This window comes from Felis catus, chromosome B2 (assembly GCF_018350175.1).
Source record: "Felis catus isolate Fca126 chromosome B2, F.catus_Fca126_mat1.0, whole genome shotgun sequence".
Classification (NCBI taxonomy): domain Eukaryota; kingdom Metazoa; phylum Chordata; class Mammalia; order Carnivora; family Felidae; genus Felis; species Felis catus.
The window spans coordinates 100,210,214-100,227,037 of NC_058372.1; the positions used below are offsets into that span (position 1 = coordinate 100,210,214).

The following is a 16,824-nucleotide window of genomic DNA, read 5'->3' on the forward strand; positions in this document are numbered from 1 at the left end:
CCACTATGCTAAACGCTGGAAAATTATGGATTAAAGATATACCTTTGCTGTTGTGCTGGAGGGAGAGGTAGACGAGTCCATGAGTAGATGCATACTGATATTAGGTGTTCTGACAGGCAGAGCACAAGGAAACGGAGAGCCCGAAGAAAGGATTGATCTGGGGAGTTTTCCAGAGGGACCCTGGAGCTAAGTCTTACAAGGTGATGGTTGTATAACTCTGTGAATATACTACAATTCATTGAATTGTACACCTCAGTGGGTAAAGGGTGAACTTTACAGTATGATTAGATCTGTAAAGCTGTTTGAAAAAAGAGGTATAGAACTGGGTCAAATGTGCACGAAGGGGACGAACATCCTGGATAGAGAAGAGTGAGGGCAAATGCTTGGAGGTGTAAAGGAGTTAGACAGGTTTCGGGGGACTGCGGTCCTTGGGGGTGGCCAGGGTTAGAGTAGAGGTGGGTGGCTCAAGTCTCCAATGGGGTTTAAGTAACAGCATCATAAGAGCAACTCAGTCTTCATGTGATGGCATGAATCCAGAGTTTCAATAACATTCCGGCATTTTTGACCGAAGGCCTCTTTCTTTGCCAAAACTAAGATGGAGAAACAGCTGGGAAGAACCCGGATGCCCAAGAATGAAGACAACAAAAATATACTCTAGAAGTCATTTGGGTCATCTCCCTGCCTGTAGGCAGGTTTCAATTAAACTGAGACAGAAGGATCCATTTTCTCCTTAAAGTTTTATAGAGAAGGAGGTTCCAAGTGGGACAGGCTTTGGGCTAAGATGAAGCATTCTTCTGGAAAGCCCCTATTCTGGGAAGCAGAATGCCTTCCCTGCATTCTGACCTATCTGTGCTGGTCTAGAGATGTGAGGCATTGACACAAGGCCTTGTTTACTTAGTTACCCAGCCCGGAATGTCCACAGGAGGTGAAGTTCACTTACATGGCACCTGGTGATGGGGACCTCCAGGACAATGGTAATGACAGTTCCACTGAGCATGAGGGCTGGGAGGCAGCATCTGTACACACGCTGGGTACCTCCGAGGTTCAAACTGAGGGAACTCCCTGGACCTGAGAGGTCTGGGGAGGTCCTGGGGGTAACACACAGAGGTGAGGGGCAGGGGCCTTTCCAGCTGCCTGATGCCCAGGACATCCTGGGGCTGGGAATCATACCCCGTGTCTATTGTAGGCAGATCTGGAGCTGCTCGGTTCCTGTGGGGCCGGGGCTGTTGCACCGTCTCTTGGTTACTGCCCGAGGAGTCTGCCGAGGCATTAGGTAAACTTTGGTCTGATTTCTCTGAGTCATGGCCAGTGTCAGGAGAAGCTGCTGAAAGCTGAGATTCTAGCCATTGATTCCGTTTTTCCATAAATGAAAACTGATGCTCCAGGGGGAGGGCTCCAACCACAGACTCAGGCTCGTGCTGGCAGGCTGCAGAGGAACCCGAGGGAAAATCTTTGCCTGGGTCCGGGTGTCTCCTCCAGAAGCTGTCTTCGCTCTCCTCCAGGATTTTAGTGCGCAGGCAGGTGACATGCTGGGACACAGGCCGCAGGTGATTGGAAAGTTTCAGGGGTGGATGAGCCTGAGAAAAGTCTCCTGAGGAACAGTGAGGGGTTTGGGGTGCAGACAAGCCGTTGGGTGCCATGTTCCTTAGATTTGGAGCAGGTGGCTCGGATGCCTCTTCCCGGGAACAGCCTGGGATTGGTTTCAGTAAGTGACTTGGGTATGGTTCTGATTCATCAACCTCCACAGGAATGCTTCGGTTCATCCTAGTTTCTGGAACAAGAGAAAACATGCCACAGCCTTAGAAGACAGATCATCTCTTGGAGCCCCTACTTTATGGCCTTAAGAGACCTCGTTCAAGATGTGGTTTCAGTTAATAGCAGTGTGACACCAACGTGTTTCAAAGCCCCAGTCACATAAAGTTGTTCACTCATTCTCTAGGCAAAGGCTCTAGTGCTTACTAAGATACTTTTACATGGAAGGCGATTCAAAGAATGTGACGGGACCGTCATGCAGTAGACAGCACAATGGGAAGACAGATGAATATCAACAGCTAAGTATGGAGGAGGGAAATTATAATGTGGGCTGCTGCGTGTGTGTGTGTGTGTGTGTGTGTGTGTGTGTGTGTGTGTGTGTGAAGGATACACAAGACATTGATTGGTCTGCCTTTGAGGATGCCTCTGAGGATGCAGTGGGGAGACAGCGTCCACCTTATAAACTTTAAAAATGTTGCTTCATTTTTAATCAAACAAAAAACATTAAAAAAAAACAACAAAAAAAGAAAGTGTGAGTTAAAAAGCACAGAGTAAAGGTCATAGTGACATTTCCCACTTAACAACTATAGATTGTTTTCTGGACTTAATTCCCTCTGGCACTATGCTTACAGTCAAGGTAGCCATGGCCGTCTGGTTTGTGATGAACTGGCTGAACTAGCAAGGCTGGCTAAACTAGCCTTTAGCCTACAGTCCGAGTAATATTGGTTTTACCTGTAAAAATAGAACCCGTAATCAACATGATGGAATAAAAGAGAAAATTAGCCTCCCCTTATCATTAGTTTGCTTGAGATGACGTCCCAGGACACCCAAGCTCCAGCGGAAGGCAGGAGGCAGGCAGGGAAAAAGAGTACGGGAGTGACTGACGGCCTGCAGAAAGTTCCAGAGCAGGTGTAGTGGTAGGGAGACCACGAAAAAAAGACATCCCAGAGGTCTGTTCCATGAAGGCCTTGTACACAGTATACCTCAAATATCATACAGAGGATACAGGTGGTGCTCTGCTGGTGGATTTTTAAATGCCTATTTGGGGTTCCTGGAGAATTTCAGCCATATACATTTACTGAGGGCGTGCTGTGCCCCAGATCGTGATGTACGTCAATTGTCCCTCTAAGCCAAGTTTTGAAGACTATGAACTCCCCTTCTCTTGAGCCCTGTATCCGTCCCAATGGGAACCTGACAGCACCCGTTTTAAGGTGCTCCCCTCTGAGCAGAGGTGGGGCTGGCAATTTCCTACCAAATTTATCTTCAGTGCCTGTAGGCAGAAACTTCTATTTGCCTCCCCACCCCCTGCCAGGTGAACTCCAACACTTCTCCTTAGCCTCACTTGGTAACAAACGTACCCATCTGCTGCAAACAACCTTTGTGCTGTTTTCTGGCCTGGAAGAAAACTCTTTTAGTGTCTAATTCCTGGCTGGCCCTCTCTCCCTCCCTGCCTCATTTCCCCTTCTCCCGGCTGGCTGACCCCCCCCACCCTTCTTGGCAGCCGGCTGGGCGGTGCGTGCCCCTGGCCTCTGGACTCTGCAGAAAAGAGACCTCATCACCTACCTCGATTAGACCTTGTAAAAACGAACAGGAACCTACCCCAAACACAAATATCTCAGCTATTTATTATTTTTGAGTGCTCACCATTGTTTTCCTCTCTGTCTTACACTTTTTCTACAGCTGTGAAATTGGATATGCCACACAACATGCTCTTCGGCTGGTCAGGAAACAAAGGTATTTTCTGGGGGGGTGGCTGAGTGTTGTGTAACCTCCTGCAAGCGTCTGTGGGCCCACAGCTGAGTGGAAGGGCAAGGAGGTGCCCCGAGTGAGGGAGCTAGCAAAAGGCCTGCACTCTGTCAACGATTTCTTGTTATGTGATTCAGGTGCCACAGTTTACATTCTCCCTGGGTTTAGAAAAAAAAAAATTTTAACGTTTATTTATTTTTTGAGTGAGAGAGAAACAGAAAGAGACAGATCATGAGTGGGGCAGGGGCAGAGAGAGAAACACAGAATCCAAAGCAGGCTCCAGACTCTGAGCTGTCAACATAGAGCCTGATGTGGGGTTCGAACTCATGAACTGCGAGATCATCACCTGAGCCCAAGTCAGACACTTAACTGACTGACCCACCCAGGCACCCCTCTCCCTGGGTTTTTAAATGTGAATACCTTAATACCTTAATGGGGGGGGGGGTGTGTGGCTAGATGGCTCAGTCAGTTAAGCATCCTATTCTTGATTTCAGCTCAGGTCAAGATTCCAGGGTTGGGGGATCTAGCCCTGTGTTGGCTCCACGCTGGGCATAGAGCCTGCTTGAGATTCTCTCCCGCCTTTCCCTTTCCCTCTGCCCCTCCCCAACTCCTCCAAACAATAAATTAAAAAAAAAAAAAATGTGATTACCTTACAAGTATTTCCCTAAAAATTGCAAATTCCAAACCTTCCAGGGGCTTGAAAGAAGCTAATAAAAAAAAGTGACAAGCGTGGCCATCTCACATAACTGGAAACCTGAGGTCTATCTTATGGTGGGAATTCTACAATTAAAACTGCTCTGAAATTAAACTAAAACTACTCCTTGGATGGTAGTAAGGATCAGCCAACAATAAATGGCCTCTGGGGAAAGCTATGGGATTAGTAAACCATAAAAGGCAAAACAAACCTTGGTGTTTTAAACGTGTCACTATCAGGGCGCCTGGGTGGCTGAGTCAGTTGGGCATCTGACTTCGGCTCAGGTCATGATCTCGCAGTCCGTGAGTTCGAGCCCCGCATCGGGCTCTGTGCTAACAGCTCAGAGCCTGGAGCCTGTTTCAGATTCTGTGTCTCCCTCTCTCTCTGACCCTCCCCCGTTCATGCTCTCTCTCTGTCTCAAAAATAAATAAACGTAAAAAAAAAACCAATTTTAAAAAAATAAATAAAAAAATAAACGTGTCACTATCAAATATTCAAAGAGCAAATAATTACTGAACCTACTATGTGTCCAACTCTGTGCTCTATAACCTCCTTCTGAGGCATGGGCTGAATGAAACCCTTTTTTTAATAACAAGTAATACAAGTGATACAAAGTTCAAGAGTACAAAAGGGTATACAGTGAATGGTAACCAAAAGTATTTCTAAAGCCTTAAAAAGCATTATTCCTGCCCTCATGTTGCCTGTGATCCAGAACAAGAGAGAAAACTAATAGAGGAAATCAAAAGCCCTATCTCAGGGCCTTTGCACTCGCTGTTCTTTCTTCTCTGAACACTCTTTCTCTACATGTCTGCAGGGCTTGCTTCCTTTCTCCTTCAGGTCTCCTTCTCAAGTGTTTACTTGCCCTTCTCACTCCCTGTCTCTCTTCCCTGCTTCACCATCCTTTTCAGTAGTTATCACATCTTACATACTGCAAAATGTGTGTTGTAACTGCAAATATCTAATACATTCCTTAATTGTTTATTGTTCCTCTCCTCCCCCAGAATTTAAACTTCATGAGGATGTGATTTTTGACTGTTGGGCTCATGGCTATCTTCTCACCATCTAGAGCTGTACCTGGCACATAAATATTTGTGGACTGAATAAGTGATGGATGCCTGTTTTTGGAAAGAGTACAGATCTGTGTGGCTGGAAGGATCACTGACAGTGAGAATATCAGGCACCATGGTGGGTAGCAAGGAATATTGGGTGGACCAAGTACTCACAGTTCTTAAAGTTACCCTACTTGGGGACCCTTCCCCCTTACATCCTTGCTTCTTCTCAAATATTTATTAAGGGCTCACTAAGTGTCAGGCCCCAAGGTGAGTCTGGGCCATGCCTACGAGGTCCCATCCGTGGGCAGAGTTGACCGTGAACCTCGCTTGCAGAATACAGGTGTTTCTACCATCTAAAGGGAACATCTGGTATTCTGTTCCAGATAGGGAGCTGGTCTGTTCATGCATCATCAGGCTTTGCCCGGAGCAGTGGAGGGTGGGCATGCCTCCCAGCTACCACGTGGGTCCCTCGCAGCCCTAGATCCCTGCCAGAACTGGCAAAACAAACCCTGATACACAAATGGTGTCACTAAGAACAACTACACGCAAATGCCGCATCAGAGGGTCATGGGCAGATTAGTGGGAAATGGCCGTTTCGTTTTTGGTCTTTAATGCCAATATTGTAAAAATGCTACACATTAAAAATACTCATTCAGTATCTCCCACGGCTAATATTTCCATCTTTCCCTGTTTTATTCCAGGGCTTGTCACATGATATCCACATGGTTACATGGCCTGTGCTCCAGTCCCCAACAGGGGGTGGCACTTGGAGTGAAATGGAAAAACCTCTGTGTCCTACCACTGTTCTAGAGGAGAAGGCGCTGACTCCCCAGAGGGACAGAAGAGCTGCCAGCCAGGACCCTGCAAGCCTGAGTGGCAATGCCCCGGACAGATGCTCGTGGACATCCTGTCCCACTCAGCAAGCCTGGGGGAAGCTGGGACCTGTCAGCCGGTCAGCCAGGAGGATAATGGTCAAGTCTACCTGGCCTCGGGGCAAATTCCTGGGGAAAGGGAGAGGCTAGAGGGTGAGAGAACTCAACTCAAGGGAGTCTTCTGGCTCAGAATCTCTTTTTGAGGCTCAGAACACAGGTGCTCAAGCCCCACACCTAGAGATTCTGAGGTGAGGTCAAGGCTCCCGTGTATCTTTAAGTCCCACAGGTACGTAGATTCTCTTGTACTCTGTGATCTGTGCCATTTGGCAGGAACTATCAGAATTTTAAACGTTTATGCCCTTTGACCTAGTAACTTCACTTCTAAGAATTTCCTCCACAGGGATATGGGTGGGTGTACCCTGCGAAATGAAGAGGCTCTGAAGATAGGCGATGCAGCCTTGTTTGTTAATAGCAAAGACTAGAAACAACCCACATGTGCAGAAAGGTTCTAATTTTTTTTTTAAATTTTTTTTAACGTTTATTTATTTTCGAGACAGAGCGAGACAGAGCATGAATGGGGGAGGGTCAGACAGAGAGGAAGACACAGAATCTGAAACAGGCTCCAGGCTCTGACCCGTCAGCACAGAGCCCGACGCAGGGTTCGAACTCACGGACCGCGAGATCATGACCTGAGCCGAAGTCGGACGCTTAACCGACTGAGCCACCCAGGCGCCCCGGAAAGGTTCTAATTTTTAAAAACTGTGGTCTGGCCAAACAACGACTGCTCTGTGTCTTTTTTAAAAAGACAGAGGAAGTGCTCTGGGGACTGATGTGGAACGATGTCCAAGATTTATTTGTGAAGTTAGGAAAAGTAAAGAGGAGAACAGTGTGCAGAGCATGCTATACCCTTTGTACGATCTGAGGCTGTGTATGCACATGCCATCTCGTCAGAAATTTGGAACAACGGTCGCCTCTGGAAAGGGAACAGGAGGGACGCTTGCTTTCCGGAGCATTTTATACCTTATATATCTACTTAAAAGAGAGGAGAAAAGGAAGAACTTCAGAGTGGTCCTGCTGTTCACAAAGCTTAAGAACCAACATGAAGGAAGGGGAGGCGGGGAGGCGTGTCTCTGAAAAGACAAAAGACCATTCCGCTGAGGGTGAAAACATTTGCCCCCCCCCCCCCCCCCCCCCCCCCCCCCCCGGGCAGGAATGGGTGGGCACCAGCCAGGAACAGAGGGCTAGTCTGGAGTACACACAGCTAGGCTGAAGCAGTCATGCACGGGAGTCTGGTTCTGATTCACTGAGTTGACCCAAAAGACGCTAACTTCCCTTCTCTTGAGTCTCATTGCCCTTTGGACAGTGAGCTGTGGTTCTAGCCCTTGATTCTGACCGCAACTTTCTTCAAATCCGGCGGGTTTTCTCTGTCCAAGTCTCGTCTTTGGCTTCCTTTCTGCCTCCTCTGGCCTGAAACCTTTCTCTTAGCATATCCACTCTACCTTGAGCAGCCTGATTTTGCAGATAAGCTCTTATCCAGATGGCAGCGGTTCCAACATCCCATGTGACAATGCTCCCTGGTGTCCCATTCACAGAATTTCCCACCCCCTCCTCCCTTTTCCTGCACACAGCTCTTAGTCAATCCCCTGGAGCTGCCTCCAACTCTTTGCTGGTATCTGTTCCCGGCACCTTTTTTCTTCTCCAGCACATCCTGCCTTAAATTCTTAGTTTCTTGAAACAGAGCCTATTAAGTCTTCAAAACACGATTTTTCTGATCTCACAGTTCATAAAAAAGCTTCTTTTTCTTCCCTCATCCCAACCTTCCTTTCTGCATGTCCATTACATACCGCCCTGGCCTGAGTGCAAAACAAGTTCTCTCAGGGCACACGTGAAGAGACTTCATGTCCACGTTCGCAGTGAACTGTGGCTTCTGCTTTCCAGATGGACTTACTCTGAACCAACACATATTTCTAGGATGTAGTATTTAAATGCACAGGCTCTACATTCAAACTCCCCACGTTTTAATTCTTTCTTTGCCAGCTGCATGATTAGATGGGAGACCTTGAGAAAATTACTTTACTTCCCCGGGCCTCGTTTTTCTAATATGTAAAATGGGGGAAAGACCATTTGTCTTACACGGATGTTGTGAGGATAAAAGAAGATGGAAATAGGGGCGCCTGGGTGGCGCAGTCGGTGAAGCGTCCGACTTCAGCCAGGTCACGATCTCGCGGTCCGTGAGTTCGAGCCCCGCGTCGGGCTCTGGGCTGATGGCTCAGAGCCTGGAGCCTGCTTCTGATTCTGTGTTTCCCTCTCTCTCTGCCCCTCCCCCGTTCATGCTCTGTCTCTCTCTGTCCCAAAAATAAATAAACGTTGAAAAAAAATTAAAAAAAAAAAAAGAAGATGGAAATAAAATGCTGACTGCAGAACCGGCCTATATCAAGCTCTCAAAAAACAAAACCTGTTTTATTATTGTTACAACTGATTTGGCTTTAGAACTTTCTTCTAGACTATGTTCACTGGTTTTATACCTGAATGCTAGCGTTATTATATGAGCCTAATGAATGAAGACCATATCTTCTTAACCAATATATATATTTATGGCACATTCGATACACATGGCCTCTTGTCTTAAAAAGAGCTGGGCCAGACAGGGTATGTCCTATAACTTTCCCATTCCTATTTCACAGAGGGTTAGAGATACATTAAGTAGCTCTTCCAAAGTCACAGCTGAATCTAGCCTATAGATCTCCGAGATCTTTCCATTAAACCACATAGATCAGGAGCAAACTTTTTCCATAAAAGTCCAGAGAGTAAAGAGTTCACGCTTTGTGGACCACAGATGGTCTCTGTCTCATACTCTTGCTTATTTAAAAAATTTGTTTTTAAGCAACACTTTAAAAATACAAAAGCCATTTTTAGCAGTATGCTGTAGCAAAAACAGACTATGGGCCACATTTGGCCTGAGGGTTATAGTTTACCAATGGCTGATACAGATTACACTGATAAAATACAAAGAAACCTTTCCCTTTATTAGTAGTAACTGCTAATATTTGTTGAATGTTTACTATGTGTCAAATATTGTTCCAAGTGCTTTACATGTATTAACTTATTTCATCCTCACAGCTACCTTCTTTGGTAGGTATGATTGTCAACCTCATTTTACAGATGGGGAAACTGAGACACAGGGAGGTTAAGTGACTTTCCCAAGGTCACATGTCCAGTAAGCAGCACAGACAGGATTCAAATCCAAGCAGCTCAGCACCAGAACCCGTGCACTTAACAATCTGTTTCTTTTTTTTTTTTAATTTTTTTTTTTCAACGTTTATTTATTTTTGGGACAGAGAGAGACAGAGCATGAACGGGGGAGCGGCAGAGAGAGAGGGAGACACAGAATCGGAAACAGGCTCCAGGCTCCGAGCCATCAGCCCAGAGCCTGACGCGGGGCTCGAACTCCCGGACCGCGAGATCGTGACCTGGCTGAAGTCGGACGCTCAACCGACTGCGCCATCCAGGTGCCCCTTAACAATCTGTTTCTTGGTTAAGAACCCTGACTTTGAAGGGCAGGGGAGGGGATTGGAGCAGCTGAGTAACCCCTGGAAGCTTCTGGAATGAATATGTTTCAGACTCTTCACCTTGAAGCTAAGGAGGCGTGGATACGGGCCACCTGTGTTTTATAAAGGATTACCGGGCGGGAAACCTGTGGTGGCTTTCCTTCATTCCAGTACAATAGAGGACATGGGTGAGGACTGCAGAGGCATCTTGATTTGAGAAAAGCACTTGATTGGATCTCATTAAATTTTAATCATAAACTGAATTCAAAATAAATTGAAAACTGGTTGACAGAGCACAAACAAAGGGTGATGATAAATGGTGATGCATCGAGAGAGGGGATATCTTCCAGGGGACGCCTCTGAGGCAAGGACGGATGGGATTTAATGAAGGTGTTATGTCCCTGGAAGAAGACAAATAGACAGCGAGAAACAGAGGAAGGGCAGGAGTGAGCAGCCTGAGTAATTAATAAACCACATTACCAGCTCCTAAATAATCAAGGCTTGCTGTTCACCAACCACGTGGATTTTTTTTTTTTTTTAAAGAATTCTTTGGGTCAACAATAGTCTTGAAGAGTCCTAGAGGCACACACCATGAATATTTCAGGTGGACGTAATACATATATACATTTTCAGCTAGAAAGATCCTCGGATCCAATTTGGATCCGATACTTTCAATTACAGATTCTCAAGGTCTTACTTCATTCTGCAGAGAGTAATTTTTTTGTTTTTTATAAATTAAAAGTCTAAAAGCCATGTTATTAAAAAAAAAAATCTTTAAACTCATTAATGCTCTTTGTTTACTGCCCAAATGCATGCAAACTTTCACAATGTCAGTTTGCTCAGTGGAGGCTGGTTTTGAGTGAACTGTTTGGCTCCGGTTCAAATTCCAGTGAATAAATACTTCCAAGTTTACTTGCAGAATTTCCCAGACAGAGAAGTTCTTCCATTTGGTTTGCCAGAGGATTGGAAGCAGTGGTGAGCCCTGGAGACAAGGGAACATTTACTGGCCCTTGTTCATCCCCTGCACGGTACAACTCACATCAGGCTCAAGGCAGCACGGCATGACCTGACCTGATTTGAAGTTCACTCTGGAACTGTTCTGAGCCACTGAGCAAGGAGACCATGGACTAGTGGGAATGGACTGACCTGGCTATGTTGTTAGTTGGTGATAAACATTTGGAGAGCAACCTCAAACCGGCCCAGGTTTTTGTTTGTTTTGCTCCGGATAAGGTTTCTCTCAGCACATATCTGTGATTCTTAATTTCAGTCCAAGCCCTAGAGTGAAGACGAAGGGGCAGAAAGGAAAAATCAGGAGAGGAAGATGAAGGGATAGAACATAAGAAAGGAGAGGGGCGCCTGGGTGGTGCAGTCGGTTAAGCGTCCGACTTCAGCTCAGGTCACAATCTCACGGTCCGTGAGTTCGAGCCCCGCGTCGGGCTCTGGGTTGATGGCTCAGGGCCTGGAGCCTGCTTCCGATTCTGTGTCTCCTTCTCTCTCTGCCCCTCCCCCCTTCATGCTCTGTCTCTCTCTGTCTCAAAAATAAATAAAAACGTTAAAAAAAAATTTAAAAAAAAAGAAAGGAGAATGGAAGAGGAGAGACACAAGGAAAGAGGGGAAAACTTGAAGGACATTTAAAACAATTTGCCTTTTATTAATGTAGGAGAGAGACTTATTTGTGATTTTTATGTATTACTGAATACGAGAAAGGGCAGTTGGAAGGGAAGAAAAAGAATGAATACAGTGAAAGGCGAGAGTGTTGTAGGTAAGCTGGTGAGCCAGGAAGAGCCTGGACGACAGCACCGAGGAGGAAGGCAGATCGGAGATGGCAGGGAGACCTAATGACCCTGGGAGGGGAAGAAGGAAAAACACTGGGACCCCAGGGCAGGAAAACAATGAGGCAGAAAAGAGCCAAGTTTTCCTCATCGCTGAGGGACCTGCCAAGATCCCAGCCAGCCTCGGTGTTCAGGGTGGAAGGAATGGGGACACGCAGGCTGGGGGCGGCAGTCAGTTCCATCACTCCCAAATCGCTCCACCTCGGCTGCCTGGTCAGGGAGCCAACCCAAACTGGCACAACTCTCCGGTTCAGCCGGTACATGAAAGGCCCCCCCCACCTCCTCGGCCAGGGTACAACTTGCGGCCTCTGGGAAGGTCTAGATGCATGCACGCACGCACGCACGCACAGAGCGACACGAGCGGCCAGGCATCGAAGTACATGTGGGCTAGTAGAGGCCTGCTGGTGAAGAGACGCAAAGAATGTCGGGGGGAGAAGGGACAGCTGGGGTTTCATGAACTAAAAATATCTTGGTGACAAAGCACTTAGAAGAAACGGGAGAGGCCCAAGGGGAGAGCTTCTTGATTCCAATCCTCAGACGCTTTCTCACGAAAGGCCGGCAGGATTGTTTTGATTAGGAAATGTGGTCAAACATCAGGGGTCATTTCATTGGATCTGAAAGGAATACAAAGTTTAATGTGCCTCATCTGTGCCCTTGCCCACCCCCCAAACAGTTGCCTGCAATTGTTACATATTGTTATGGGCTAATCTAAAACTTCCTGCTGCAGAAAAATGGTTGGATTCAGGGTATTTCTGAGATTTCGATTCTGTGCAGGGTAGAACAGATTTCATTTAGACAAACTACCCACATAATCTATCTTTCTGAATGCCTGTTAAAGAATGCCTGCAAATCGAACTACCTTGTATTTTCAGAGCGTTTGAAAGTCACTAACTCCTTAACCCTGAGAGAAACAAGCTTCAACACTTTCTGTCTTTGCACCCTCCAAGAGTCAGTATCCCTGAGTTAGGATGATGGTGCATCCATGCTGGTTCAGTGCCCTGACTGCACTCCCTAGTCAGCCCACCACACACAGTGAGCAGAGGCACCACACTGTTTCATGACTGCCATCAAAAAATGACTTGGAGGGGCGCCTGGGTGGCTCAGTCGGTTAAGCATCCGACTTCAGCTCGGGTCACGATCTCGCGGTCTGCGAGTTCGAGCCCTGCATCGGGCTCTGGGCTGATGGCTCAGAGCCCGGAGCCTGCTTCCGATTCTGTGTCTCCCTCTCTCTCTGCCCCTCCCCTGTTCATGCTCTGTCTCTCTCTGTCTCAAAAATAAACGTTAAAAAAATTTTTTTTAAAAATGACTTGGAGCTGTAACACCAGATTAAGAATGGCTACGGGTGGCCTTTCTGGGTAAAAGCAGGGCTGGCGGCTGAGAGCAGTTAGCCTCATTTCAGATAATGGTGCTTCACCCTTCGAAATTAGAATCAGTAATTCATCACAGGTGAAACATCTCGAAATCCCTGCCCTCTCATCCCGGGGGGCATAGAGAGGGCCATCTAAGAACGTGACAATGACTACACCAGGGCCTTTCCACAGAAACAGTTTAGCAATACTGAAAGCACTGAGTCAGCCCATCCCCATCAGCCAGGGCCTGTTGGAACGGTAGTGACAAAAAATAATTGCCCAAAGAAATAACAACAACAACAACAACAATAATAAAGTAGTGGTTTGGAAAAGGTTAAGGATCCTGTGTCTGCCATCTAATGTGTCCAATCATAGCCATCACCCTTACATGCTATTAGGATGTACTTCATAGCTTCCTTTCACCTCCCATTAAAGGCCCCACATGCAGCGATTATTGGTCTAGCCCAGGAGTGGTTTTCAGCTCCAGCTAAGTCAGTAATGCAACCTTCTAGAGCCAGGCTGGTCTGCCAGTTCTCTGGCCTGCCATGAATCTGTGGGCAAGTGCATAGGACAGTTCTTCCTGAGTAACCCAAATGGGACATGAACTAATTTAAGAAACCCCGTTTTATGTAACTAGAGCCAATAAAAACGCCTAAATTCCCGGCAGCCTCCCGCAGAGCCACGTGGCTGCCCAGCTTCCCCCATCCTTTGGCCCTGACTGAGGCTTTTACCTTGTGCTTTGAGAACAGGTGAGTGAAACAGAAGTCAAAGCAGCTTATGTGATAAAAGCTTGAGCACCTCTGAGGTGTTTGACAGTATACTTGTGCTAAGGGGTAGAAAAGGATTAAGAAACAAAGTCCTTTTCCTCAAGGAACTAACCATCTAGTAGCAGGAGGTAAAATGCATACGTTTGAATAGTCAGTAAACAAAGTAAGTCTTCCAAGATCACACATTAAGGCTAGCCCTCTGGGGACTCCCATTTTCCTAGCTTTATTTTGTGAGAAGGGAATTTAGACAAAATCATGTTAGTTCACCCCCCACACACATTTTATTGATGAAGAAATCCAGTCCTAGGGAAACCAAAGTGATTGCTTAAGCCACAAAGCCAGCAAGGAATGGAGTGAGGACTTGAAACGGACTTTGTCCTTCTTTTTTATTATTTATTCGGTCTCTCCCCCGCCCCCCATTAAAATTGCCCTATTCTAAGAGACCATCTTGAACTTGAAAGTCACATGAAACTTGATGAGCTTCTAAGATCGAGTAATAGCATTTCTCTCCTTGTTTTCTGTGCCAGCAAACGTCTGGGTTGCCTGGGAGGGGCGGGGGGCTGTGGGAGAGCGCTGGGAAGGCAGCCGGGAGCCAGCGCAGAGCTGAGCTGAACTTCCTGGCCCACGAATATGGGGTTGATCTTTTCCCTGCATGAAACAAGGATCGAGAAAACTGGGAGTTTTCCTTCCATCTTTGCCACTGACGTGTCCCGGGGCTGGAAGCCAATGACTTAATTTTTGCCATCCCTGGCTCCCTCCTTGGAGAAGTGAGGCTGGATTCTTAACCGAAACTTGTGGGACACGAAGTACTCAAACAAACGGTTCCCAGACAGCTCCGAGAAAACACCCGTGTGTGCGCTTTCCACCCCTCAGAGAGTTAATCTCCTCTCGCCTGTCTGAAATACTAAACCACCAGCACTTTCTGGCAGCCAGATACTGAGGTGTCATTTTCTCAGCCCCAGCCGGTCTCTACACGAACAGGTTAAAAAGGTGGGGAGTGGGAGGTGGGGGGAAAGTAAGGCAGAACATTTCAGCGAAGGCGAAAACTGCTTTTGGAAAATGGGTCAGCAGCTCAAAAGTAAGGCCAGGCAGGCGACAGCTCTGAACGACTTACCTTAGCACCACCACGGACAGACAGACCGGCCGACGGGGTGGTCGTGCTCTCTCCTTCTCACACTCCACCTTGGGTCGCTCCCGCCTCCCTCCTCCCTCTCCAGGCCCAGGTAAGCGGTCGAACCAGCTCTGAAGCAGGAAGTGGAAGTTGTATGCAAATTTCTACGGAGGCTAGGAAGCCTCTGCCGAGAAAATCTCCCTGTGGGCAGTGAATCAACAGCTGAGAAGTCACTTTATTTCTTAAAACAGAAACCTCCTTCATTCACTAGAAAAGGCCACTGACTGACCAATTGGGGTGCATTTTTGTTTCCACCACCCAGCTAAGTAACTGCGGAGGAATGTCCCCACTGCCCTGGACCTCGGTGCTACTGCAGCGCCCTAGCCCTAGACAAGGTGTCTGGAGAGGGGATTGGATTTGGGTGTTAAGATTGGTTATTCATTAGCTGCTCCAAAAGAGGAGATTAGGGGCAGATAGCGGGGTGGAGTGTGAGTCAAGAGCTTCTTACTACCTCTGTTTAAACGTCAGCATTTGCTGCCCTTGCTCATGTGGGGGCAGGACTCACTGCCCATCCCCATGTGAGCGTGCGTGCGCGCGCGCGCACACGTGCATGCACACGAGCACAAGTATGCATGCACTGTCCTCCTTTGGCTGCGTTTTTCATGACCTCAAGTTTATTTCCTCTCCTTCCTTCTCCTTGTTTAATCCACAGACTGGAGAATTTATTGTCAAAGGAAGCACATGATGGGAGCTGTGGCCGCTAGAGCTCTGGAGTCGGAGGGATGTGGGTGTGAACTCAGTTCCGCCACTGGCCGACTGGGCACCACAGCCAGGTGCCTGGGCAGGCACACTGTGCTCCTGGTGCTGGCCTTGCCTGCCCGTTGAAGAGTCCCAAGGGTCAGCACACACTGCCAGCCATCTCTCCATCCTTGTGCAGGGGACAGGTCCCAGAGCATCCCCATCCACACTGCCAGGTTCTGCTCAAGTAGGTCACACGAAGTGGGTTGCTCTACACTGCAAGCAAAGGAAACACGGCTTGTTTTTAAAATAACGTATAACAGGTTGCATATATTTTGGTATATCCTTGTGATGGAATACTATGCAGCTGTGAAAAATAATAAATATGTATGTATATATTTCTACATTCTAACGTGCAAAAGTGACTATATTATTTATTAACATGATCTCATCTTTGTCAATATATATGGCAGATAAACACGTGTACATTCATATACAGATTCATGCTTGTTCACTGCTGGTCGGCCCTGACACCTGCCCGGAACATAGTGAGCAACCATTCTATATGCGTCAGATGAATAAATCATAAATGTCTATGGGGCGCCTGGGTGGCGCAGTCGGTTAAGCGTCCGACTTCAGCCAGGTCACGATCTCGCGGTCCGTGAGTTCGAGCCCCGCGTCGGGCTCTGGGCTGATGGCTCAGAGCCTGGAGCCTGCTTCCGATTCTGGGTTTCCCTCTCTCTCTGCCCCTCCCCCATTCATGCTCTGTCTCTCTCTGTCTCAAAAATAAATAAACATTAAAAAAAATATATTAAATCATAAATGTCTGGAAGAACACATCCAAACTGTTGAGTGGTTTTCAGCCCCCCCGGGAATGAGATTGAGGGCAATGAGTGAGAACGGAGGACTTATATACTATTTACACATATGGGCTGTTTGATTCTTTTTTTCCACAAACATATTTTTCAAAAACAAAAAATTGTACTTGCTACCTTAGCCTTGAACTTTCTGCCCCAAAATTACTATAATAATAATCTTTTTTTTTTTTTTTTTTTTTTTTAGTTTAGAGAAAAATAGTATTCTCTGTGCAGCAGCTGGTACCAGGATACTCTGAAAAAGCTATCTGTGTTAGGAGAGGCGGACAGAGCAGAAAAGAATGCCAAGGGGAGGAAATAAGAAGGAGAGCAAAGAAGGGGGCGGGGTGAAAAACAGTTTTCATTTCTCTTAGGCCCCTTACATGGATTGGGAAAAAGCCTGGAAGATGCTTCTGTCAAGTACTACCTTTGGGATACAGCTCATCGGGAAGAACAGGGAGAATCTTTTTTTCCATGGCTCCCACCGACTGTTTCCCCAGCCATGAGGC

General features: G+C 47.0%; 1 protein-coding gene and 1 long non-coding RNA gene across 7 annotated transcripts in view; one reads left to right on the plus strand and one right to left on the minus strand.

The window, feature by feature from the left end:
* Positions 1–6,608, plus strand: part of LOC123385511 — a 35,524-nt gene extending 28,916 nt beyond the window's left edge. For 2 of the 4 annotated variants that reach the window (XR_006598167.1, XR_006598166.1), the window contains exons 5-8: positions 117–200; positions 3,433–3,486; positions 5,194–5,377; positions 5,946–6,608. This is a non-coding gene — a long non-coding RNA (uncharacterized LOC123385511). The remainder of the gene's footprint in view (positions 1–116; positions 201–3,432; positions 3,487–5,193; positions 5,378–5,945) is intronic. The other 2 variants (XR_006598165.1, XR_006598164.1) reach the window with 1 other exon arrangement.
* Positions 1–15,436, minus strand: part of TRAF3IP2 (TRAF3 interacting protein 2) — a 45,753-nt gene extending 30,317 nt beyond the window's left edge. The window contains exons 1-3 of one of the 3 annotated variants that reach the window (XM_045057918.1): positions 14,727–15,436; positions 2,383–2,484; positions 941–1,771 (exon numbers count right to left, since the gene is read on the minus strand). In XM_045057918.1, the coding sequence (XP_044913853.1) occupies positions 941–1,763 (823 nt within the window). In that variant the 5' untranslated portion in view covers positions 1,764–1,771; positions 2,383–2,484; positions 14,727–15,436. Of the gene's footprint in view, positions 1–940; positions 1,772–2,382; positions 2,485–10,810; positions 10,940–14,726 lie in introns of all 3 variants that reach the window. The other 2 variants (XM_045057919.1, XM_003986465.6) reach the window with 2 other exon arrangements.
* Between the last annotated feature and the right edge of the window lie 1,388 nt (positions 15,437–16,824).